This window comes from Trifolium pratense, linkage group LG7 (assembly GCF_020283565.1).
Source record: "Trifolium pratense cultivar HEN17-A07 linkage group LG7, ARS_RC_1.1, whole genome shotgun sequence".
Taxonomy (NCBI): Eukaryota; Viridiplantae; Streptophyta; class Magnoliopsida; order Fabales; family Fabaceae; genus Trifolium; species Trifolium pratense.
Window position 1 is genome coordinate 28,568,903 of NC_060065.1, and position 26,731 is coordinate 28,595,633.

At 34.0% G+C, this 26,731-nt stretch overlaps 2 protein-coding genes across 26 annotated transcripts in view; both read right to left on the bottom strand.

Annotated features, from left to right (window-relative positions):
• Positions 1-291: 291 nt before the first annotated feature.
• LOC123898107 lies at positions 292-5,373 on the bottom strand. Of its 22 annotated transcripts, none has more exons than XR_006805250.1 (10): positions 5,061-5,373; positions 4,816-4,868; positions 4,561-4,654; positions 4,207-4,387; positions 3,763-4,036; positions 3,467-3,568; positions 3,310-3,341; positions 1,330-3,030; positions 1,112-1,195; positions 292-626 (listed from the first exon to the last, which is right to left on the bottom strand). XR_006805250.1 is itself a non-coding variant. In XM_045948973.1 (7 exons), the coding sequence occupies exons 1-5, from the start codon at positions 4,892-4,894 to the stop codon at positions 3,018-3,020; spliced, it is 354 nt and encodes a 117-aa protein (XP_045804929.1). In that variant the 5' UTR covers positions 4,895-5,054; the 3' UTR covers positions 292-626; positions 1,112-1,195; positions 1,330-3,017. The 22 variants fall into 22 exon arrangements, 17 of the variants coding, with proteins under 17 accessions (XP_045804929.1, XP_045804933.1, XP_045804935.1 ...); XR_006805249.1 differs by having other exon boundaries at positions 4,782-4,868; XR_006805247.1 differs by having other exon boundaries at positions 4,782-5,373.
• A 271-nt stretch (positions 5,374-5,644) lies between these two features.
• Positions 5,645-26,731, bottom strand: part of LOC123895675 — a 30,527-nt gene continuing 9,440 nt past the window's right edge. For 2 of the 4 annotated variants that reach the window (XM_045946140.1, XM_045946139.1), the window contains 15 exons: positions 22,091-25,316; positions 21,622-21,876; positions 20,310-21,026; positions 19,160-20,011; positions 16,940-17,680; positions 16,008-16,838; positions 14,518-15,240; positions 13,571-14,413; positions 12,452-13,174; positions 11,502-12,347; positions 10,086-10,784; positions 9,132-9,980; positions 8,312-8,887; positions 6,343-7,164; positions 5,645-6,065 (listed from right to left, as the gene is read on the bottom strand). In XM_045946140.1, the coding sequence (XP_045802096.1) occupies positions 6,343-7,164; positions 8,312-8,887; positions 9,132-9,980; positions 10,086-10,784; positions 11,502-12,347; positions 12,452-13,174; positions 13,571-14,413; positions 14,518-15,240; positions 16,008-16,838; positions 16,940-17,680; positions 19,160-20,011; positions 20,310-21,026; positions 21,622-21,876; positions 22,091-25,294 (12,681 nt within the window). In that variant the 5' untranslated portion in view covers positions 25,295-25,316 and the 3' untranslated portion in view covers positions 5,645-6,065. Of the gene's footprint in view, positions 6,066-6,342; positions 7,165-8,311; positions 8,888-9,131; positions 9,981-10,085; positions 10,785-11,501; positions 12,348-12,451; positions 13,175-13,570; positions 14,414-14,517; positions 15,241-16,007; positions 16,839-16,939; positions 17,681-19,159; positions 20,012-20,309; positions 21,027-21,621; positions 21,877-22,090; positions 25,317-25,798; positions 26,045-26,731 lie in introns of those variants that run through there. The other 2 variants (XM_045946141.1, XM_045946142.1) reach the window with 2 other exon arrangements.

Here is a 26,731-nt window from a genome sequence, read left to right on the forward strand (position 1 = left end):
AATAAATAAAAAATCAATTTATTAACTTTAATATTAAGATTGATTATTGACTCATTCTGATTAAAAGGAAAATCCTAATCATAGAATGTATTTGGACAATGTAAATGGAAAAAATATATCACAATTTTTTTTACTAAAACAACTGGCAGTAAAAACTACTTCAGAGCATATCGTTTCATGTTTCACCGAGGGAAATTGAAAGCAGGTTTGGTCTCAATGTTTTATTTTAATTTGTCCAGACTTGGGTTTTTATACCTTAGTAAATAATCAAACATGCAGGTACGCAAAATATTAAGCTGTCACAATAAATCTAATCGTTAAGTTAAATTAATCTGCATTACATAATAAGATGAAAAGTATGCACGAATCAGAAACATTTCACCATTTTTCTGTTAAACATTGATGACCCACAATTACTCTAGAAAATGTAATCTTTAACTATATTCTGCACCATACGTACGTACACAAACAAATGAGATTAAACCCCATCATCACTTGTAAAATTCAAAGTCAGTATCAGGCTTCTTCACGTTGGTCCTGTAACCCTTCTCAAAGTCCTTTGGCAGTATGACATATCTATTCTTACGAACAGCATGCATTCCCGCTTCTTGACAAATAGCAGAAATCTGCAGCACAAACAATCATCAAATAAATAATTAATGGAGGCATCCTTCTAAATGGTTTGGTTTTTGTCTTATTGTATAGTAGTCAATTTTCATTCGCGGTTAAACATGTTAAGATTATATGATTACAAAGTATTTCCCTATAATCCAATTTAACTACACAAACATATTCCGACTTCATAAAGAAACATGGTAGTTTTCTTTCTAACACCAGTTTTCAGTTCAAGTGAAACTATCAAAAGTAGCATCTTATTTTTTCAACTACTCTTAAACTATATATTTGATACATTATGCCAAATTCTAAAAGAAGCTATCAACCAACTATTGGGGCATGTTCTAAATAGTCTTGTTTTAAACCTCACAAGATGATGGAATGCAAGTGATAAACAATAAATTTTGATTAGATGAATCATCTACGGTCCTAAAACTTATAAAAAGTTTATTTTGCATAAAACAATAAACATGAAGATCATCAGATATGAACAAACCTCAGCAGCACTAATTTTGTCAGGACGGGAAACATAATCCTCTAGGTCCACCTCATCACTCAAATTCATTTTGGCTGTGCAAACCTGTTACAAGTGAACCATTATGATGCATTCTTAAAATTTAAACATCCATAAAATGAACAATCTCAAACTTTGATTCATAAAATGCACGAAGGTTATTGATGAAAGACAAAACATAATAGTGTCCATTTTCTTACCATGGAGCAGAACTAATAAGACCAGCCCGATCATTGCGACAACTATTTTGTGTGAATTCTGGCTTGTTGTTATATGCAGTGCCTGAAGTAAGAAGCTGTGCAAATAACCAAGCAATTGCGATGGAAAATAGAACTGTGAATCGGTCAAATGTAGGCTTCTTGGTGCTTATATAACGATGAAGATACCGCGGTATCGTATAACACAATAAACACATTTAGATTTAGCATTAGAATCTAAATTTAAGATAATTATATCATGGATTTAAAATCATTATACTTGCCTGAGAGATGAAAACCATCGAAATTAGTCCTGGAAGCCCAACTTCAACAGCTGATGCCAGATGCAACAGTGATTGGAATAATTAGAGTACAAGAATCATATCATATAAACTTATAATCCTCAACTCACGTACTAAACTTATAGAAACTAAATTACATGAAACAATAAAAGTAAGATACAAGAATACAATCCTCTTGAATACAAACTTGCATAATAATTTATACCATAGGGAAACCAAGATGATAGAGACCAAGTCCAGTGAAAGTTACACAAGGGACACCACAAAGTGGGCTAAGGAATCTGGCAGCATTTCTCCATAAGCCTAAGAATCCCATAACCATTTGGAAACTTCCGCTTATAATCATGGCACCCTGTATTCCCCTAATTGTCTGAGTAAACCTCTGATAAAATCAACCATATGGACAAAATCAGCAATAAAATAAACAGGGAAATGAACATTAACAAAAGAAGAATCATTGACCTCATAAGGATCTGTATACCCAATTCATCAAAATCCTTGTATATATGCAGAACATACATCCAGAACCATACCTGGAATCTAACACCATCCTCACAATCGTATTCTTCAACCCAAGTTTTGTAAATATTTATTTTATCATAAGCATATGGTAGATGAATTTATTTAAATTGTAGTTGTTTAAAAGCAATAATTATTATGAAAAATCCCCAATGCCAAGCATTTTGTGCAATAACCCAAACAACACCAGTAACACCTGCAATTGCTCCAAGAGTTGAACTAAACAAAAGCCTTTTTTTTTAATAGGCAAATTTTATTGAATAAAACCCAAAAGCAGAAGAAGTGCTTGATGGGATAAAAGTACAAGAACAGGGAAACACAAAAAGGAAACGCCCTGGAAGATGAATCAACAGCAACCGAAACACCTATAAAGAAGCAATAAAAAACAAAAACAGCAAAAGAGGAGGAAAACGAATCACAGATAGCAGGAGAGAACACTGCAGAAAAAAAAAAAAAAAAAGTGCTGGGTAGGCACATCCTAGTGCAAAGCCCAAACTGCAAAGCATCAACGGAGGAAGCAGTCTCTCAGGTTCCAAAGCATGTGTAACCCAATCTAATGTAGTATTAACGAAATTGAGAACAGTTGAAGCCATCATAATCTAACTATATCAATCAAATAAGCAATGAAACCTCAAAATCACTCATGCATAAGCTTTCAAGCTAGTCAAATTTCATGAAATTGTTAAATCAAGAAAAAATGTAAATCTTGCAAAGTATGCGAAAAACAAACATAAATACTCTGATAAATTTCATGATTTTCTATCAGATTGAAGAATGAATGAATGAATAACCCAAACGACGTGGCGTACCTGGAGATTTAGAGCAAACAATCAAAAGCAAGAATGGTACCAGATGGTCTATAGTGTAACTTTAATCATGGAAGCTGCAAAGAATCAAAATACACAAAAACGAATGAAAAATATCCATTAATGACAAAAACATAGAAGCAAATCTTGGTGCTGAAACCACATCATGTATCGTGATAAAAAAACAAACACGTTGAGTTCACAAACAGCAAATACAATACAACATGTAACTAAACAAAGGGTTGAATCAAATTTTGATTTAAATCAATGAAATAACTCGATTGTTAGATGAAAAAGAAACAAGATACAAAATATACAAAATAGAATTACAAATAAAACAAGAAATAAGTTCAAACCTTGAAATGAAACAAAGAATTAAAATCAAATCCTGCAAAAGAAAAAAAAAATCACAAATGAACCCTTCAATTAAACCACCAAACAACCAAAACACACAAAATCTAATGAGAAGGAGAAAGAATAAATAAGGATAAAAATTGTAAAAACAATACACACCTTGGCATCAACCACAAACAAAACATAGACAAGCCTTTCCTCCAACTTCCTCTGAAACAGGTATAGCAGCTGCTTCCGAACAGTAGTGTGAATTTTTCCACCCTAAAAACGAAATCACCACCACAACAAACAAAAAAGAATAACAAAAATCTCAAACGATATATAAAAAACAAAATCACCACCACAACAAAGCAAAAGAATAACAAAAATCCCACACAACACAGCATAACAAACAAACACAAAAATCAACAATAAATGAACCATAAATCAACAATAAAACAAGAAACAAACCTTACCATCAAGAAGAACCATTCCCTCAGATAACCAGTCACCTCCCAAATCCTTGTAACCCTAACCTTGAAACGCCAAAAAGTTCTTCCTGGCACCGCATCGTACAAAAAATGGAACAACAAAATCACGATCAAGCCAACAGGAAAACACAAGACTTTTTATTGATGGTAAGAATGCTTTGATCACATGATAAAAACAATCAAAACAGCAACCTTAAAAGAGAATGGTTGTTAAGCAAAACTCACCTTGTATGCACAAATAGGTCGGACATAAACTCCTCTGCAAAAACAGGGCAAACATGAAGAAATATGAGAGATAAAAATGAGCACAGTCAAAAAACAAAACATCAAAACAAATCCACAAAACACAAAAACAAACTCAAAATAACAAATCCAATTCCAAATAAAAAGCAAAACATCAAAATAAATCTAAAACCAAATGAAACAAACCTTAGTATCAACAAGAACCATTTCAACCGAAGTAGAATAAAACAACCTCCCAAAGCTTAGAAATCTGGATCTTGAACCTCCAAAAGCTTAGAAATCCGGATCTTGAACCCCCAAGTAGTTCTCCCAGGAACAACATCGGACAAACAATCAAACCCAGAGGAAATTATCTGGTTTGATATCTCTGTGCAGTATGTAATAAGAATAACAAGAATCTCAAACAATATGTAAAAAACGAAATCACCACCACAACAAAGCAAAAAGAATAACAAAAATCCCACACAGCACAGCATAACAAACAAACACAAAAATCAACAATAAATGAACCATAAATCAACAATAAAACAAGAAACAAACCTTAGCATCAAGAAGAACCATTCCCTCAGATAACCAGTCACCTCCCAAATCCTTGTAACCCTGACCTTGAAACGCCAAGTAGTTCTTCCCGGCACTGCATAGTACAAAAAATGGAACAACAAAATCATGATCAAGCCAACAGGAAAACACAAGAATCAACCACAATCCCAAAACCGAACAATAAATAAAAAATCATCAATAAATAAAGCAAGAAAATAAACCTTGGAATCAAGACGAACTCAGATAACCAGTTACCTCCCAAATCCTTGCGACCCAGACCTTGAAACGTCAGGAAGTTCTTCCGGGCACTGCATCGCACAAACCTACCAGCCATCTGAGACAACCCCAAAACAAACAACAAAGAAAGAGAGAGCGAGAGAGGGAGAAAGCGAATGAATGAAAACGAAACCCAAACCCATCCATATATATCAAAAAGGAGACAAAGGAAATCGAAAAGGAAATTGAAAAGGAGATAGAAATCGAAAGTTTTCTGCACAAACCTTTCCGCCGAATCCAGACAAACCCAAAAGGAGAACGAGAAAAGCTTACAGAATGAAAAGGGAACGAAGGAGACCTGAGGAAGGAAACAAAGAAATTAAGTAACACTCGGGGCGCGTTAGAAGAAAAGCCTGTGAGAACTGTCAGAATGGAAAAGGCATTAAATGGATCCAAACAAAACAGGAAAAGGAATGAAAGAAACGAGGAAAAGGGAAACGGGATGGAAGTTTTGGAATGGTGAACAGGAGCAGAAAACCCAAATTTTGCGATCTACAGTGTCACTTTGGGCGTCTCGGACTGTAAGGTTTATTGATTATATACAAGTATCTCCTTTCATATGCTTTAAAAAAGTTAAACTACTGAACATTGTAAGCACAATTCTTGAACACCTTTTTTATAAGGAAATTAAAGAAACTAGAATTATCACATAAAACATATATAAACACATCTTCATAGAATTCAAGTAAACTTTATTTATGAACCATTTTTTCTGCAATTTTAATACCACATAATCCTCCTGTAGAAATACATGTCAACTTTATTTACAAAAACACCCCTTTTCTAACTTGAAAACTACAGGCACATGTAGACATAATTGTCAACTTTATTCATGAAATGAACTTGAACTTAAAGATCATGCACAGTACCAGTATCAATACATACAAATCCAACTTTGTCCATGAAACATTGTTCACTGGAAATACATCCAGCTCAAATTTATTTATAGAAATTCTTTCTCAAACTTAAAAACAAAGCAAACCAACCACCTGTAGAAATACAGGGCAAATTTATTCATGAAAACAATTCTTGAAACTTAAAAGTCATGCACACATATCCTCCTGGAGGACTTTATTCAAAACAAACTCAAATGTAACTTAAGAACGACACACTTTCTGCAGACAGAGAAGCAAACTTTATTCACGAACACGGTACTCCAAATCCAGTGATTTGTCAATAGTTGTTTCCTTGATTACCAACTTATCCTCTCTTGGAACCATTGAGTCTCGCTGATTTTTGACATGAAACAAAAAACAATTTCATTAGATAATTCCAGTAAGCTAAAACAGTTCAAACATTGAAAACAAAAAAGCAGCAGCATCAAACTTTGAAAAGTAATAAATTCAGGCTTACAACTATATTTATAAAGCATCAGAAATTCTGAGAGCATCAGAAATGAAAGGATCATTATTAGATATAAACGACGCTTCTCAATTAATTAATAACCATTGAAGAAGACATTAGCAAACAACATTATAAGTGTTGGAAATCTGTCATTATACTTACTCAGGCTTCCTCATCAATCTGTTGCATGAGAACTTCATTTTTATCACTTTCCCAAACGACTCCATCTATTGTCACCTTCAATTCATCTGGTACTTTGTCACCAAGACGGAAAACTTTTGTGCTGTTGCATTGTGTGAATGACACTTCTTTCAAGGACGAGAAACTTAAAGTGAAACTCCCCGAGTAAAAGCTTCCGAGTTTTGGTAATGAGCTAAGGGTCAAAATACTAAGCTCCATGAATAGCATCTCACCTTCATTTGGTTCATCTCCCTCTTTGGCCACAATTGCTATTATTGATTTACAATTGACCAGCTTCATCTCCTTCAGTACAGTCAATGTTTTAGCAGTTGATGATGTGAACAAGTATTTTATACCATGACAATTCTGTACATTAAGTTTTTTCAGTTTGGAGAAGGACACAATGGATGGTGTCAAGTTTGTCAAACTGTCACAATACAAAACATGTATGGTTTGTAGATTTTCAACGAATGGACGCATCCAGGAGTGTTCAAATCCAATGGATTCAAGCTTGGGCAGATTCTTAAGCTCCAATGTCTTAAGCTGTGAAAGGATTTTAGTATAGTCTACATCAGGTGTTTGAGCTGGGAATATCTCTATGAAGGCACTATGTCCCACCAAAAGGTACTTAGTGCTGGGTAGTGGCACCTTGGAATGAAAAACAAATGGAAATACATCTGTTTTATCATGAAAGCACTGCAATCTGAGGATGTTTAATTCTTGGAGATCAACATGAAGTTTTCCTTGCTCCATCATCTTGGCTTCTTCCTTACCAAGCGTCAGCACCTTAAGGCTCGGAGTAACCTTGGATTCAAAATAAATAAGAAAGATGACAAGGCAAATATTAGGATTTAATGTATATATCTAAGAGAAAAAAAAAATATATAGTTTTCAAAAATTATGCCAGATAACAGTACAAAAAGTTTATTGCTTTACAAAAATAAATTAATGCAAAGAAAATTATGGTCTAACTGTGACCAGTGATCTAACATATCTACTACAGTGATATAATATAGAACTCCATTAACTAAATCATGAGAATTAAGAAAATTGGCAAGAGTATTAAATTTGTTACTAGCAATGATATTGTTTTTTTAAATTTAAAAGAGTGGGATTAGTATATGTACTCCATGATAGTCTTATTGCTTCTTAATTAGTTAAAAAAAAAAATGAAAAACAATTAGGACTGTAAAATTCTTATATTTACGAAATAGAGGCACTGATATAGATAAGTTCTTGGGGGTAAAATTGTTAATGGGCTTTTTGTTTATATAGAACTTGGAGGTGAAACTCTGAAGAAGTAATTCAATTATACAGGTAATGAGCCATTGATTATTAAAAGGCTTATTTATTTAACTAAAATGCTTGCTGCAATATCATTCAAACATATAAGAATCTTAATCAAAAGGCAACACGAGAGAGTTGACATTTTTCAACGACTTATCAATTAGAAATCTAATGACTTTTATCCCATGTAATTGCCTTATTAATGATAAAGTAAATTTTAAATTTAACAATGCTGTTATTGATAATTTAGCAATATTTTGCAAAATATTGTAAAAATACGACTATAACAAGGACATAAAAAATATCTAAAAATGCAAGATGTCATGATAACCATGAGAATCCACAATCGTGATTTTTTTTCTTCTTTAACAAGGATCAATGGTAATCGTAAACTAAAATATTGTGTATCAGTTCCACAATATACCATGACAGTATTAGAATTTTTTTCCAACTCTTTGGCCCTCAATATCATATATACTATGACTGTATTAGAAATTTCTATCTCTATATAACATAGTTTTATAGACATAAATACAGTATAACGTTAATCACAAAATTGTAACATGAGGAGGAGAATCTATACACAAAAATAACGAAAAACAACAAAATGCAGAAACTGAGGCAAGGGCTTTCATCGTAATAAATATCAAAATAACAAGCATACCTTTTCAAGTGAGACAAAGGTTTGTTGGATTGTTGGAAAACTATCTTGATATTCTGAAGGTAAATCTCGAGAACTTTGGACTACTGTTGTGAAAAATTTCAGTATCGGACAGTGCACAACATGTAATTCTTTTAAGATAGGCCACTCTAGAATGTGCACCCCAGGATAAATGCACCTCAAATTGTATAAATTCAATAACATCAAATATGTTATCTTTGGGAAAATAGTAATCACTTTATTTGCATCTTCAGTGTCTGTTTCTTCCTTTGCAACAATTTCTAGTAACTCTTTACAGTTTCCCACATAGAGCTTTTCAAGAAGTGGAAGGCCAAGACATCCTTGAGGTCCAACCTTTGTATTAACAAATATTGCCTTAATAGAATTACAGTTCCGTACTTCCAATGTTTTTAGGTTACTTAGGAAAGGAAGTAAATGAGAAGGTAGTACCGCATCTGCTAAAAATTCACACCCTTCCACAACCAAAGAAATTAAATTGCAAAAACACCAGTTTGGGACTGTCTCTGACTTGAGCCATATTGATTTCAATAAATGAGAATCCACAAAAACTAAATGTTCCTGGGAATGCAAAAGAATAAAGACATGAAAATGCTAATTAATACTTATTCAAGGATGAACATTATTGATTGCATAACTATTATTCGTATTTTTAAATATTGTCCTCCAATTTTTTCTTTGTTAAATTTCGTTCATCATTTTACCTCAGGAAGCATTTTGCTTAGTATATGTTGTCATGCATAATAGACAACCTTTGAGTTAAAGCAAAAGTAGAAGCAATAATGGATTTAGATGAAGTCCTTACCTGTTTTAGAAGAAACAACTTTTCTACTGAGGCGTTAAGATTATTGTTGTACAAGACCAATTCATCATTTAAATCAGGCAAAGCTTGAATTCCTTGGAAACAGTTTGCAATTATCTCCCCTGAAGAAAAAACTTTTAGCTTGGGACACTGCCATATGTACGCTCGAGTCAGAGACGGTAACTGCAAACTACCATTGCCAGAATAAAAACATTCCAGGCTTTTTAAAGAATTTAGATATATGTAGCATAGCTGCTCAAATTTGACCCCTTGAGAAGTTGTTTGATCTTGCTCTTTTGCCACTATTTCTGTAATTGATCGACTTTCCTCTACGGTGATCTTCTCGAGGGCTTTCAACACCTTAGCCATTGAGCATGTGAATAAATACCTCAACCCATGACATCCGCTTATATGCAATTCTTTCATACAGGAGAAAGATACTGCACATGGAGAATGAATTAAATATTTCAAATCAGGACAATTGGTAACTTTTAAATTGTGGAGCTTCTCAATGACTGTGTTTAACCATGAGTCATCTAAATTGATGTATTGGAGCTCAGATACTGTGTCCAATGTCAATATTTTCAACTGTCCAAGAATCATATGCTCTCTACTGTTGGTATTTTTTATGAGGAATATCTCAAGACTATTGATCCACCCTAACTGTAAATCTTGTAGATTTGGTGCCTTCTCAAATATTTCTAGAGGCAAGGAAGGCTTCTCATTCTCTTCAACACCATCAAAGCACAGCAAAGTTTTTTTCAAATATATGAGATCTTCCGATTCTTGTCCTATCCTTAACACTGAAAGGTGTTTCCAATCAAGACATAATTCCTCCAGCATGGGAATGGCCTAGCATAAACAAAAACGAGTAGAATTAAAAAGTTTGATATTTCATAGGTGAAAAGCGCGTAAATAAAATAAAAGAATTGTGAAGGCAGGTTAAATCTAACTTACATCAATATTTGGGATAACAGGTTGTCTATTAGTTGAAGTACTATGTGCACCTTCAAATAGCTCCAACTTAGGACTACCCATCAGAGTGATACAACGTAACTTGGGACACACTGCAGTAAATATTCCAGGGTAAAAGTATGTGAACTCTGGCAACTTATAAAGATCTAATGAGGCTAAATGAGGGAATAAAAACGTTTTTTCTAAGCCTGTTGCTACATCTTCCTCTCCAACAATTTCTCGCAACTCAACACAAGATTTAACTTCAAGTTTATCAAGCATTTTAAGATTTTCAGCAAGAACTGCAGGAAATAGAGTTTGTATACTTTTACAACCAATAACACTGACTTGTTTCAGATTTTGAAATTGTAGGATTCCTTGAAAGTTCTTCTCCCAAACAAGTTTCAACTCCGACAGATCTTCCAAAATCAAATTGTTTAATTGGGACGGAATTTCATCAGTGTCATTTTTAGCAAAAATTACCTCTACCTTGTTACAATTCCGTACTTCTAAATCTTTTAAGCTGTTTAAACAGGGAAGAATATTAGATGGAATTGCATATGGTTTAATATCACAGTTGACAAGCTTCAATGTTCTCAGGTTGTAAAACCAACTGTTTTGGGTACAAAGTCCATCTTGCCATGCTTCGAGTAGCTCAGGATGTTTGGAAAATTCTGACCCGTCCATTCCTTCGGAAAGCATCTGTAAATATTATATATAAAAAAATTATTATCAATGTATTGTATTCCAATGCTTTCCCAGCTAATAAACTACATAATATTATTGGTACAAAGTTTCCACCACCGTTTAGTAATAACTAATATCCTCCGGGGAACCTATTGGGCAAATAAGATGAGTTATCCTCTCAGCCGAATTTTTTCCACAAGCAGGAGTTAGATAAGGAACCCCTGACCACTTGTTCAAGGGATTCAAATCTCTTGCCACTTGGAACAATGAATTGGTATAGAATGAAAGTTATTATTTTGTTTCTTTTTGTAGTATCAATTAATACGAACAAAATAGTATATTAAAGTTGAAACTCGGTTCAAGATAACGGTTTTTTTTTTCATTTAAAGAGTGGTCAATTGCATAAGGTTGTGGTCAATTGAGTCAATCGACAAAAAAAAAAAAAAAAAATTGTTCAGTCAGGAGTTTTTCATAAATTGATTTCTGTAATTAATAGCTTTGGTTCTAGGTTATCTAAAAAAAAAAAAATCGGCTTGACAGACTAGCATATATTCTTTACATTATTAAAATATATTATAACCTTTTTCTACACTATATACAAAAATGTTCGATGAAATACACAGGATTGGAATTCATTTGCTCTCTTTTTTCTCACAATCAACACTATTTGAAGATAATAAAATGGCATGCAACAATCGGAGTCATAATCTGTTGATTTGGAAGAATTCTAACCTGCAATAGAAAAACTCTTTTGACCGAAGCATTAAGGTCATTATTGTACAGGACCAATTCATCATTTAAATCGGATGAATCATCAATTCCTTTGAAAAAATTTGCATCTATCTCCCCTGAAGAAAAAACTTTTAGGTTGGGACACTGCCATATTGACACATCACTAAGAGACGGTAACTGCAAACTACCATTGCCCGAATAAAAGCATTCCAAGCTTGATAAAGAATTTAGAAATATGTAGCATAGCCGCTCAAATTTGACCCCTTGAGAAGTTGTTCCATCTTGCTCTTTTGCTATTATTTCTGTAATTGATTGACTTTCCTCCACGGTGAGCTTTTCGAGGGTAGTCAATGCCTTTGCAACTGAGCATGTGAATAAATACCTCAACCCATGACAATTGCTTACATACAATTCTTTCATATAGGAGAAAGATACAGCACACGGAGAATGGAATATTTTTTCCAAATCAGGACAATTGGAAAGTTTTAATCTGTGGAGTTTCTCAATGACAATGTTTAACCACGAGTCCTCTAAATTGATGTAATGGAGTTCATATACTGTGTGCAATTCCAAAAATTCTAATTGTCCAAGAATCCCGCGCTCTCTACCGTTGGCATTTTTAGTGAGGAATATCTCGACACTATTGATCCACCCTACCAGTAAATCTTGTAGATTTGGTACCTTCTCAAATATTTCTAGAGGAAAGGTAGGCTTCTCTTTCTTTTCAACATCATTAAAGTACAAGAAAGCTTTTTTCAAATATTTGAGATCTTCTGATTGTTGTCCTAACCTTAACACTGAAATGTGTTTCCAATCTAGAACTAATTGCTCTAGGATGGAAATGGCCTAGCATAGACAAAAATGAGTAGAGTTGAAAACGATGATAGTTCAAATGTGAAAAGCACGAAAGTAAAATAAAATAATTGTAAGGCAGATTAAACGTTACTTACATTAAGATTTGGGATAAGGGGCTGTCTGTTAGTTGAAGTACTAATACTTTCAGCCTCACCTTCAGCATGTGCACCTTGAAATACCTCCAACTTAGGACAATCCACTACAGAGAAATAACTTAACTTGGGACACACCACAGTAAATATTTCAGGGTAAAAGTATCTGAACTCTGGCAAGTCATGAAGATCTAATGAGGTTAAATGAGAGAATGAAAACTTTTTTTCTAAGCCTGTTGCTGCATCTTCCATTCCAACAATTTCTCGCAACTCATGACAGGATTTAACTTTAAGATCATCAAGCATTTTAAGATTTTCAGCAAGGACTACAGGAAATAGAGTTTGTATACTTTTACAACGAATACAACTGACTTGTTTCAGATTTTGAAATTGTAGGATTCCTTCAAAGTTCTTCTCCCAAACAAGTTTCAGCCCCGATAGATCTTCCAAAGTCAGATTGTTTAATTGGGACGGAATTTCATCAGTGTCATTTTTAGCAAAAATTACCTCTACCTTATTACAATTCCGTACTTCTAAATCTTTTAAACTGTTTAAACAAGGAAGAATATTAGATGGAATTGCATATGGTTTAATATCACAGTTGACTAGCTTCAATGTTCTCAAGCCGTAAAACCAATTGTTTTGGGTACAAAGTCTATCTTGCCATGCATCGAGTAGCTCAGGATGTTTCGAAAATTCTGTCCCGTCCATTCCTTCGGAAAGCATCTGTAAATAATATTTAAAAAAGTTTAATATCAAATGTATGCAATGCATAATATCAAATGAGTCACTTATGTATTGTTTGATGAAACAATGCCACGTCACTGAACCTTTGCCACATCACGGTTAATTTTGTTGACTGATCTAGTGAGGGACTAAAACCTATGGGTTTAAATTTTACGGGGGCGAAATGAGAGGACTTTTTTTTACAAGGACCAAAACCCAAATTCGCCAATTTTACAGGGACTAAAAACACCCTTTACCCTATTCAAAAAAACAATTCAATGAAGTATACAAGATTCGAATTCATTTTCTCTCTTTTCCATCAATTAACACTATTTCAAGATATAATTTTCACGCAACAATTGAAGTCATAATATATTGATTTGGAAAAATTCTAACCTGCAATAAAAAAACCCTCCTGACTGAGGCATTAAAGTCGTTGTGCAACACCAATGGATCATTTGAGTCGGACGAAGCTTGAACTCCTATAAAAGATTTTGCATCTATCTCCCCTGAAGAAAAAACTTTTAGGTTGGGACACTGCCATATGTACACGTCACTAAGAGATGGTAACTGCAAACTCCCATTGCCCGAATAAAAGCATTCCAAGCTTGATAAAGAATTTAGAAATATGTAGCATAGCCGCTCAAATTTGACCCCTTGAGAAGTTGTTCCATCTTGCTCTTTTGCTATTATTTCTGTAATTGATTGACTTTCCTCCACGGTGAGCTTTTCGAGGGTAGGTAATGCCTTTGCAACTGAGCATGTGAATAAATACCTCAACCCATGACAATTGCTTACATACAATTCTTTCATATAAGAGAAAGATACAGCACACGGAGAATGGAATATTTTTTCCAAATCAGGACAATTGGAAAGTTTTAATCTGTGGAGTTTCTCAATGACAATGTTTAACCACGAGTCCTCTAAATTGATGTATTGGAGTTCATATACTGTGTGCAATTCCAAAAATTTTAATTGTCCAAGAATCCTGCGCTCTCTACCGTTGGCATTTTTAGTGAGGAATATCTCGACACTATTGATCCACCCTACCAGTAAATCTTGTAGATTTGGTACCTTCTCAAATATTTCTAGAGGAAAGGTAGGCTTCTCATTCTTTTCAACTTCATTAAAGTACAAGAAAGCTCTTTTCAAATATTTGAGATCTTCTGATTGTTGTCCTAACCTTAACACTGAAATGTGTTTCCAATCTAGAACTAATTCCTCTAGGATGGAAATGACCTAGCATAGACAAAAATGAGTAGAGTTGAAAACGATGATAGTTCAAATGTGAAAAGCACGAAAGTAAACTAAAATAATTGTAAGGCAGATTCAACGTTACTTACATTAAGATTTGGGATAAGGGGCTGTCTGTTAGTTGAAGTACTAATACTTTCAGCCTCACCTTCAGCATGTGCACCTTGAAATACCTCCAACTTAGGACAATCCACTACAGAGAAATAACTTAACTTGGGACACACCACAGTAAATATTTTAGGGTAAAAGTATCTGAACTCTGGCAAATCATAAAGATCTAATGAGGTTAAATGAGAGAATGAAAACTTTTTTTCTAAGCCTGTTGCTGCATCTTCCATTCCAACAATTTCTCGCAACTCATGACAGGATTTAACTTTAAGATCATCAAGCATTTTAAGATTTTCAGCAAGGACTACAGGAAATAGAGTTTGTATACTTTTACAACCAATACAACTGACTTGTTTCAGATTTTGAAATTGTAGGATTCCTTCAAAGTTCTTCTCCCAAACAAGTTTCAGCCCCGATAGATCTTCCAAAGTCAGATTGTTTAACTGGGACGGAATTTCATCAGTGTCATTTTTAGCAAAAATTACCTCTACCTTATTACAATTCCGTACTTCTAAATCTTTTAAACTGTTTAAACAAGGAAGAATATTAGATGGAATTGCATATGGTTTAATATCACAGTTGACTAGCTTCAATGTTCTCAAGCCGTAAAACCAATTGTTTTGGGTACAAAGTCCATCTTGCCATGCATCGCGTAGCTCAGGATGTTTCGAAAATTCTGTCCCGTCCATTCCTTCGGAAAGCATCTGTAAATATTATAAAAAAAAATAAAATTAACAAATGTATCATATTCTAATGCTTTCCCTACTAATAAACTTCATAATATTATCAATAGGAAATTTCTATTGCATTTTAGTGATGTTTATTGGGCACACAATGTAAGTTCTTCCCTCCCAACCGAGGGAAACTAGTAGGTACAGGCATGACCGGAAAATAGTCGAAACGTGCAAGTATGGGTCAGAGCGGCTAAGGAGGATCAAACTGGAGTTTTAACAAATTTGTCAAAATAAATCTCACCGGCGGACAGGGGGTCCCTCATGTAAGCATGGTTCAGGAATGTGTTTGATAGGGTTTAGGTATCATGTTGAATGAAGGAAAAATAGAAAGTCATGGTAAAATCGTGTGCTTGATCTACACACCGGAGTTGATCTTATATAGGCTCAAGGCAAGAAATACAAAAAATAAATATAGGAGATACTTTCCCTATTTACATGATATGATATGCATATACAAAAAATACAGAGACTATAATATATTTTCAGCGCTACTTAATTGTACTTGAAAAGAATATAAATCATTTAATAAATTCATTAACATAACAACAACTTTTTTTTTTTTTTTTTACAGGAAAAGCAGTATACACCTCTTTTTTTTTTAACAATCACTTAAAAATTACAAAAATATTAGATTATGGTAGCAAGGAAAAGCAGTATACACCTCATTTTTTTAATGAACCCATTTAAAAAATGCAAAAGTTGAAATAACAATTTATTGATATTAATGAACTTTCTACCTGCAATAGAAACACCATTTTGACGGAGACATTAAGATCATTGTGGAAGATTAATTCATCATTTTGTTCAACCGAATTTTGAATTCCTTTAAAAGATTTTGCGATTATCCCTCCTCGAGAGAAACAATCCATCTTGGGACACTGTTGAATGTTCACCAGAGTTAGAGACGGTAACTGCAAAGTATCACTCCCTGAATAAAAATATTCAAGGCTTGATAAAGAATCTAGAACTATGGAGATTAGCCGCTCAAATTTGACTACAAGGGAAGTTGTTCCATCCTGCTCCATTTCTATTATTTCTTTAATTGATTCACTCTCCTTGACTGTGATCTTCTCAAGGTGCATCAACACTTTTGCCACTGACGATGTGAATAAATACTCCAATCCATGACATTCTTCTATATATAATTCTTTCAGATGGGAGAAAGATACTGCAGAAGGAGAACAGGATAATTTTGTCAAACCAGGACAACAAGTAACATTTAAATTGTAGAGCTTCTCACAGACTATGTTTAACCATGATGAGTCCTCTGACCAGATGAACTTGAGCTCAGATACGTTGTTCAGTGTCAATGTTTTCAACTGTTCACTAGTTTTGATGTTTGCAGTTTGGAATATCTCGAAGCTTTTGCACCACTCTATACTCATTTCTTGCAAATTGGGTGCCTTACTAAGTATACCAAAGGGCAAAGTGGGATTCACAATATCATCCACATCAAAGAAAAATTGAATATCTTTTAATAATTTGAGGTCTTCCATTCCTTCTAAACTTGATCCCAACACCGAAGAGTATTCCCAATCAACTGATAATTCCTCCAGAAATGAAATGGCCTAGCAAATGTAAAGAAATTAAAAAGGAAGGGATCAAAAGATGAAAAGAACAGTAAGAGAAAAAAAAAATTAAGTGTATGAGATTAAAGATTCTATGTTACCTGGAGATTCGAAAAAAGAGGTTGTCTATTAATTGAAGTACTATTACCTTCACTCTCACTCTCGAGACATGCACTTTGAAATAACTCCAACCTAGGGCAGTCCAACACTATTAATACATGTAACTCTGGGCATTCCACGGTGAATATTTCACAGTAAAAGTAAGTCAGCTCTGGCAAGTCATTAAGATCAAGTGACGTTAAACAAGGGAACACAAACTTTTCTGTATCATCTGCAGCAACGCCTACATAAACTTCCTTTCCTACAATTTCAAGCAAATTTTGACAAGATTCTATTTGAAGTGTCTCGAGCTTTTTAATGTTTTTGGCTACAGCCGCCGGAAATAGTGTTTTCAGGCCATCACAATCAATAACAGAGACATGTAGCAGATTTTGAAATATGAGATTTCCTTGATAATTCTCTCCCCACACATGCTTCAAGTCAGATAGCCCTTCTAAAGTCAAATTCTTCAATTGGGATCGAATTGTCATGTTATCATTCTCTAAGTTTCCAAAAATTTGCCCCACTTTGTTACAATTCCGCACTTCCAATTCTTTTAAGCTCTTTAGACAAAGAAAGATATTAGATGGAATTGCACATGATAGATTATCACAGTCTTCCAACCTCAAAGTTTTCAAATTGTAAAACCAACTTTTTTCCAGATCACCAACACCACAATTCCAGAGTATTTGTAGATCATGATGTTCTGACAGACTGATCTCTTCCATGCCTTCAAGAAACCTCTGCAAAAATTGCAAATAAGTTTATCATTAGATATATCATCTTATTACAATGCTTCATCTGCCTATAAGAATCCTTACACTCTTTTCCTATTAGCATCTTTTAATTGAGACGAAAAAGTTTAGCAAATAGTGAAGAAAATTGAAGTTGATTCGAAGTAAATCAAAATTATTGTTTCACATCCTTTATTTCACATGAACATGATCAGTTAAACATAACAGAATGTATGAAATTTCTTATTCATGTGTTAAGAGTCCAACAATGGATGCGAGATGACCCGAAGATATATTTATAAGTGGGGACAATCCTCACCTTATAAATCGGTTTTGAAAAGATGAGTTAGACCCAATATACAAATCCAATGTGGAAAAAAAATGTTCAGATATTGATATTTGTCAGTATCCTTTATGATTGTTAGAAGTCCCACATTGGCTAGAGATATGGCAAAGATAACCTTTATAAGTGTAGTGCAAACCTCAACTCTCAAGCTAGCTTTTGCGGTCATCCTCCTTTTCAATTAATGAAGTCTTATCTATTCTAGGTATCACATATCTCAGTTATCGATCACTTTTGATTCGACATCGGGAGTTAGAGACTTAGGGCATCTTTTCGGGTCGGGTTGATGGTGTGTTGACTGTGGAGTGTGTACTAGGTGGTGTCTGTTTTTAGCTTTATCATTGGTGTTCCGCTTATATATGGCGCCTTTGTTTTGTAGTTCCGTTTTTTCCGGCCTTTGTTCGTCTTGTGCAGAGACCGGTTATTATTAATAATATTTTGCCGTTCAAAAAAAAAAAAAAAAATCTCAGTTATCATGGTTTTATCCCATGAGTTTCCCTCTTTTTTGACTAAATGAGTTTCCCTCTTCTAACTGCCAAAGTGGAAGAAAAGGAAACAGTAGAGATTTGGCATTTCAATTAATGGAGGGTATGTTTCCATCCTTATTTTTGAAACAATCCGTTGAGACTTTTAAATGTGACATCTGTCGGTTTTCTAAGCATAACCAAACTATTTTTCTTTCAAGTCTTACTAAAAGTGTTAAACCATTGGATCTTATTCATTCTGCGGACTGGCCCCTATGTATAAAATTTCTGGTGTGTGACGGTTTATTTCCTTTGTTGATGATTGGTCTCAAATAACTTGAATTTTCTTAATGAATAATAAATCAGAAGTACCATGATTGTTTATTCATATTTATAATATGGTGCAAACACAATTTGGAAAAGGTATAAAAAAAATATGTTCTAATAATGGTAAAAAATATCATTTCAATGAGAATATTTAATGCAACAACAATTTTTCTTAAAGAAGTGATTATCGAAAAACTAGCATACTTCTATCACTTTATTATGTTCCTCACTTTTTCATTACCCACTAGCTAACAATCCAAACAAACTTTTAGCCAAGAATAATAAAATTTATTTATTTTAAAATAGAAAATAAAACAACATGAAAATTTAGTCAAAAAATTTATATGAACATACCTTTTCCTTGAATATCTCTTGTATTGTAGTATTTAAATCATCATTCCAGCACCATATCTTCTCATTTTCATGTACAAATATTTTTTCCAATAGTGGAGAGCTCTGGACTTTTTCAGAAAAACTTTCCATTTTGGGGCATGCACTCACAACTAATTTCTCCATGGACGGAAACTCAGTGACACAACTCTTAGAGAAAGAATTGAGTTTCTTTAGCGACAAAAGTTCTAGGACTCTCAATTTCCTGAAAACAATGTCAACTTTCAATACATTTTCATTTTCTACAATTTTGTCCACTTCACCTCCATTTTCATTCTCATTTCCTACAATTTCCTCCATAGATTCACATTCGACTACTTTCATGCTGTTGAGTTGAACCAAGCTTTTAGCGGCAGATAGTGGCATTAATATTTTTAATCCACCACAACTAACCACTTCTAGATTTGTCAAGTGAGTGAGAGATACTGAAGAAGGCATTATATTGACCAAAAGAGGACATTGCTTTAAGATCAGTAACTCTATCCTTTCAAGAATTATACCTTCTTCAAAGCCTATTGTCTCAAGATCAGGCATGTCTAGTAACATCAATTTTTCCAGCTTTGGAACAACCCCCAAATTTTCAATTTCAGGAGGCATTTTGTGAGGCACTATATCTGTAACGAAACAATTACTCAATGATAGGCTTTTTAGATTAGGACTTCTATGAAGGAAAGAATAGAGAATCCCAGGATTCATTAATCTAGATAGGCAAAGTTCTTCCAAATTGTCCTGCCGATGGTTTCGTTCCCTCAGGTAACTGCTCGACAACTTTGCATGCCATGACTCGATGTGCATGCACTTCAACTTATTGATTACCTGTAAGAAATAAATGATGAAAAACTATAAATCTGTAAAGTAAATATACAAAATAAAAAATATTATTTTGTCAAGTGGTAACTTGGGATCTAAAGTTGTTATATTGTTTTAATTCTCAACACGCATAAATATACAAGTATAGCCACCTTGATATAACATGATAATAGATATACAGTATCCTAACAATATTCCATATCATTAAGAAATTGTTTTCTTTCTTTTTTTAAAAAAAAATTATCGTCCTACCATCTATGAAATAAAAAGAATTCTTAAAAAAAGCTTAAAGGCTTACTGGTACCTCTTTAGAAAAGATGGTTGACCTAGTTTGTGCCTCTGTGGTTTCTTTTTTGAATGGTTCCAGTCTGTCACAGAGCTCAATAGTCAGGTCGTTCAATGCTGGACAACTAAGTTTATAAGCTCCTGGATAGAATCCAGAGAGTTTTGGAAGGTCGGAAAATTTGATAGTGGTCAGATTAGGAAACTCAAAAAATGGACCTAGATTGCTTGTGTCGTTGGTACTGTATCTCTTGGGAACAATTTCCCTCAATTCAAAGCAATCCCGTATCACAAGGTACTCAAGAATGGGAAATAGCCTGGCTACAGAAACTGGAAATATATTTTCTAACCGATAACAATCATGAACACACATCTTTTGAAGACTTTTCAATTCAAGAATCCCAACCCGGTCTTTGCTCCATTTCCATACATGCTCTAGTTTAGGGAGTGTTTCTAAATAAACATCCTGCATGTTTGTTACATCCACCTCATTTCGTTTTTTATCATCTAGTTCAAATACTAACTTCATTGATTTGCAATTTGTAACCCTCAAGTTGCATAGACTTCGAAACATTCCCGCCACATAACAAGGAAAAACATTGACAAGTTTGTCACATTCCTCAATGATCAGAGTGTCAAGTTTCTCAAAAGAATTTGAAGGGAGTTCAAAATTCCATATCTCCAACAAACTCTTCATGCTACTTAGTTTGATACTCTTCAAATTTGGAAAGACACTACCCTGTTTTGGTTAAAATACCGATAAGTTAATCAAATTAGACGTCAAACATATAGCAAATCAAATGAATGGAGAGCGCAGAAACGTTTGTGTGGTGAATTAAATAGAGCGAAAAAATGTAGACAAATATGACCTTTTTACAAATTATACACAAACAACAAGCATTCATAATATTCTCAAATTAAAATAGTGTGGTCACAGACTTATATTTTTTTTAAAAAAAATAATAATTGGGGAAGAAGAAATTTTTATTAATTAAAGTGGCACTAATGACCATCTAACAACCGTTCCCAAGGGGATTTAAACTATGTACCTTGAGGTTACAAGGTCAAACTTTTACTACTGAGTTAGCACCTCAAGTGTGATCGCAGACTTATATTTAAAATCTTAATCATTGGCAATATTAATGATGCATTCTTATATCTTTTGGTATATATACTACACGACCGTGGTATCTAGATGTCAATATTGAAAATGCTGCAGTATGCTTATAGAAAAGCTTTCAATATTAACATGCAAGATGATGAGGGTATTAGGTCCATATTAAAATGAGCATAAAAGATCTAACAATTGAACCTAATCTCACTAGCATACATACCTTCATTTTAGCATGACTACCTTGCCCTTGTGGAAATATGTAGCTCATCTTCTCACATTCACTTACAAAAAGGCTTTGAAGATTCACCAGACTCTTGGCCATTGAAAACGATATTAGGTAATCTAAATTCCAACAACCATTTACATCCATGTGTATCAAATTTTTGAAACAGGATATTTGCATAGATTGGTCACTCCATACTTTGTTAATTTGGATTGAGGACAAAACCATTCTTTCTAATTTTGGAAGTTCAACCTGCTCAGCAACACACAAAGTTAGTGTCTTCAAAAATTAAAGAATTCATTTTGACTTTCTCAAGTTAATTTTATTAGACAACAAATACTTCTAAAATAAAATAAAAAATAAAAACCGCCATACAAAGCCCTCCCTTTTGGTTTTAACAAATAAAATATGAAGAGTGTTTGAAAAGTAAAAGATAAATGCATCTGAACCACAATTTCAATCCCACCTTTTCATCGAAAAGTTCTGTAGCTTTTGCTCCATCTTCTCCTTCTGATGAAATGGGGTAGAATCCAATTAATTCAGGTAAAGACATTAGGGTCAAAGTGCGCAATTCAGGAAAATTTAGTACCCCCCTTTCATTACTGTTACTCTCCGTTTCTGAAGCAACAATCGCCATCAAAGTGTTACATTCAGAAACTTCAATGGTTTCGAGAACAGTTAAAAGACTAACCACAGAAAATAAGACGACACTGGTCAGTTTACCACAAAGATTAATCTTGATGACTTTCAATTTTCTGAAAGAGGGTGCTGAAAGTTTACAGGAGCATATTTCACTGATGCTCTTGAGATTATATAGATGCAGTGACTCCAATTTAGGAAAAGCCTTCTCTGTATGCTGCCTGTCCTCTGGATTGATGAGGGATTGAATGTCAGAATTATTGACAATCAACAAATGTTTAAGATATGGAAATCCCTTCAAACTCAATCTAAAAAATATATCTTTGACACCATTGAGTTCTTCAAGAAACAAAGTTTCAACTCTTTCAAACAACATCTTTATACCCTTTTGAGAATGAATGTTGCAACCTTTTTTTAACTGTATTGCCAAAAATCTTGATGCTTCATATTTCTCTGGCATCTTGGCATCCATATCTGAATATGCATTCATATCTCCAACAACAATCTTGTAGCTATATAACTTGTCAAAGAACAAGTTCTTTGGCAAATGGGCAGCATCTGAGATATGTATGTCTAAGGTTGTCAACTGATTAAGATGCCTCAACTCAGTAAGACTAGCATTTTCACTTTGATAATTCTGTTCTTCAACCTTCCATTGAATCAAGGTGTTTCTCATATATAACTCTTCCAAACTAATCAAACTCGATATTACATTGGATGGAATGTTTGTAAGTTTGGAGCAATTACTTATGTCAAAAATCTGTAGCTTTTTTAACTGCTTCAATTCAACAGGCAACTTTTCAATATCAGATCCTGAAAAACTGAGAATTCTTAACTTCTTCAACTCACCTATCACAGATAATTTCTTATCTAGCATGCATTGCTCGAAAGCAAGCATTTTGAGTTCTGTTAGGGATGCAATAGATGAATCTAAGGGTGATATACGAATGCCAGTCAATAACAACACTCTGAGTTCTTTCATTCCTTCGAAAAAGTTTTTTGGTATTTTCAGATGTGGATCATTGTTGTTAACTTGGAAGAATCTAAGCCTCGGGTAGTTTATTTCTCTAGGAAACCCATCAATGATATGACAATGATGCAAGGAAATGGCAGCATAACTTTCAAGTTTATCTGGCCATTCATCTATTTTCCCATTTGTCTTTGTAAATACATGCTTCTCCTTAGATGCTATTGACAAAGCCGCACTGCGAACAATATCTTGCATGGTGAAATGATCACTTGAATAACTGTCAGACAGCAAACCAAACACTTTTAGTTTTCCAACCAACACATAAACTCTATCTCGAGCTTCCTTTACTGTATAGATTTCCTGGAGAAAACCCAAACCAATACAATATTTCACCAAGTCCACAATCAATGCATCAGGACCCATACGAGCACAGAGTAAGAAAGCATACTTGAGCTCCTCGTCTTCTAGAAGATCATAACTTAACTTTGTAGAAAAATCAGACACTCCTGTCAAATTTCCCCTTTCAAGATGTCGGTGAACATCTTCCCATACCGAGCAGCTCTGGTTTTTCAATGCCCGTGCAGTTGTGACTATTGACATTGGCAACCCATTACACTTGTGAACTATTGACATTGTTAATTTATCAAATTCAGTCTTTCCATTACCAATCCCAGCCATCTTCTTGAAAAATGTTTCTGATTCCTTTTCCTTTAAGACGTTGATGAAGTAAATAGAGTCTTCTTTCCCTTCCAAATGACTTAATAGCACTTGTTTGCTTTCAGAAATCAGTAAAACCTTGCACCCTTTGTAATGGCTAAGAGTTTCCTCTGTTTTCATATTAGATGCACTGGGGAGTTTTCTTGATTTCATCATATTGACAACACTATTGTTTCCTTCTGATTTTCTCTTACTGTGCTCTCCAGAGGATTTTCCTTCATTAACATTCCCGTATGGAATTTCCTTCATTGTTTTGGTCTTGCGGTGCTCCCCGGGGATTTTTCCTTCTTTGAGATTCCCAAACGGAATTTCCTTCATTGTTTTTGTCTTGGTGAGCAACCCAGGAATTTTTCCTTCTCTGACATTCCCAGATGAAATTTCATTTGTTGTTTCTGTCTTGCTGAACAGCCCAGGAATTTTTCCTTCTCTGACATTACCAGATGAAATTTCCTTCGCTGTTTCTGTCAAAATGTGCTGACCATCACCATCATCAACATCAAGTGGAATCCCTAGCATATTCAAGTCCAGTGCTGCCCAAAGATCATCTAAGATTATAAGCGTGCTCTCGTTTTTCAGTCTTCTTCGTATTCGAGCAGCTCTTGCAATGTCGCTTTCCTCATCCAATTTCATCCCTAAAGCATCAGCAATATGCCCTTGAATTTGTCTGATATCAGGATTTCTTGTTATGCTTGACATGGCCACTACATCAAACATCTTGTCCGCTTCTGAGGCTTGTAATGCATCCCTAGCAATTTTTTTGACCAATGTGGTCTTACCCACACCGCTCAACCCATGAAGCCCAATCACTCTAACATTTGGGCTTTTCAATGCTTCCTTAATCTTTTTCATAGATTCCTCTCTTGATGGAAAGCTTTCATAACCAACAGTATGAAAAAAGGAAGCAATGGAGGGTGGACCAAGCCAATATGAATATGTGTCATGTTTTGCTGTTTGCAGTAGTCCATTAACCTTACTTGTAATAGCAAAAGCTTTTGTGCTTAAACGATACCTTATCCCAGTTTTAGGAAGGTAACCACTTTTAAACAAGTCAAACACAGCAAGTTGATGGTCTTCGTCCTCATCGAACTCGTCACATTCAGAAATTATTGTATCCACAGCTTTTATCCAATCTGCAACTTCCCTTGGAATTCCGTTCCCGTATCGATTGTCTTCTTCATCAACTTTACGTTGAACAGAATCTCTCGCTTTCTTGAGATTCTGAATTTTGGCTTTTAGTTCCCGATGTCTTGCCTCGTACAACTTCAAGTGAACCAGAAACTCCTTCAGCCTCGCTTTTACACGAGGTGGCAGCAGGAAATGATAGCAATCAACTAGAGAAGCCATGCTTCATCCCCAGCTACATCTTCTGCATGGAAGTAAAGTCGTAAACAGCAAGAGAATGTTAACTATAATTAACAAAACATAAATGATTTGAAAATGAAATTAATAAATAACAGTAGCTATATGTTGTTTTTGTTATTCTTTGACCAATGAAAGTTCAACAAGTTCTATAATAAAAGATAGATTGGGTACATTACATAAGTTGCATAATGAATCTATATAACCTGTCATTTCTAAAATGACTCTGTACAATATTGCAACAAAACAAAAAAAAAATGAAGAAAAAACCCTATTTGGATAAACAGCTTATGGCACAAGTGCTTATCATGATTTGGTTATTTATAAGCTTACATAAGTGATTTCTATAAACAAAAGGTAAAATGAAGTTAAATTGTTGTTGTATAAGCTATAAGCTGTTAGATGTTTTAATAGAAAGGAAAGAAAAGAAAACGTAGTTTCATTGATTAGATAGAAAAATCAATTATAAGAAGGAAGAATGAATGGTACATCAACTCTTTCTTATCATTCTCCATAACGACATCATCAATTCCCGAGTCAGTGAGTCACGTCGAGAATGACCGCTGGATCCACCGTCATCAACCTTGCAGTCGCATTTCACCACCGTCTCCTTTGGTATCGCCATCTACAAATTCACGACTCTGATACTCGTGCTTGTTTTCAATCAGAAAAGTAGTACTAAACTCACCACAAGAGTACTTAATTATCGTTCGGACTTCGGACAAAATCTTTCTTAAATTTTTTTTTTTAGTAAATTGTCAAATACCAGTAGAAATTTCAAAATTAGGGAAATATTTCCTAAAATAGACAAATACCTCTGAAATTATAAATCATCAATTAAATTATCTGCTGACATGGACCTGACTGATAGTGTCACGGGGCAATTTGATTGACTTTTTATAATTTCAATGAGGTATTTGCCTATTTTCAAATTTCGGTGATATTTGACGAATTTTAAAATTTAAGGGGTATTTGACAGTTTACTCAAAAAAAAATTAAATTTAATTATCGTCTACGAGGTAGTGCTTGTTTGTTTCAGTTTAAAAAAAGTGATTTTTTTTTTGTGTTATAAATATTATTAGTGGATGTACACATAGGTCATTGGCACATCTAACAGGCTCATTATGTTTACATGTATATAGACACTATGTATCATTGTAATGTAACCCTAATCCTAGTGGTGAATAACATACACTATTCTTTCTCTCCTTTCTCTCTTCTTCATCTACATTACCACTCTTGTTACATTAATTTATAACATTTTGAAAATAGATTTTATAATACTATTTTTAAAAATATTATAAATTTTTTTGTATTCGTTTTGTTTTTAAATTGAAATACTAATTTTGACATCATAGAACATAAACATATATTATTGAAGATCAAAACATAGTTAAAATCGTAATTTTTTCAAAAAGTTGT

Coding starts and splice junctions, on each gene's coding strand:
- LOC123898107 (XM_045948971.1), bottom strand. CDS start 4,894: ATGGCTGGTAGGTTTGTGCGATGCAGTGCCCGGAAGAACTTCCTGACG. Junction 3,569..4,560: donor TGGTTCTTCTTGATGCTAAG/GTTTGTTTCTTG, acceptor TTTCGTTTTTAG/GGTGGAAAAATTCACACTAC. Junction 2,011..3,309: donor ATTCTTTGTTTCATTTCAAG/GTTTGAACTTAT, acceptor TGATTTTATCAG/AGGTTTACTCAGACAATTAG.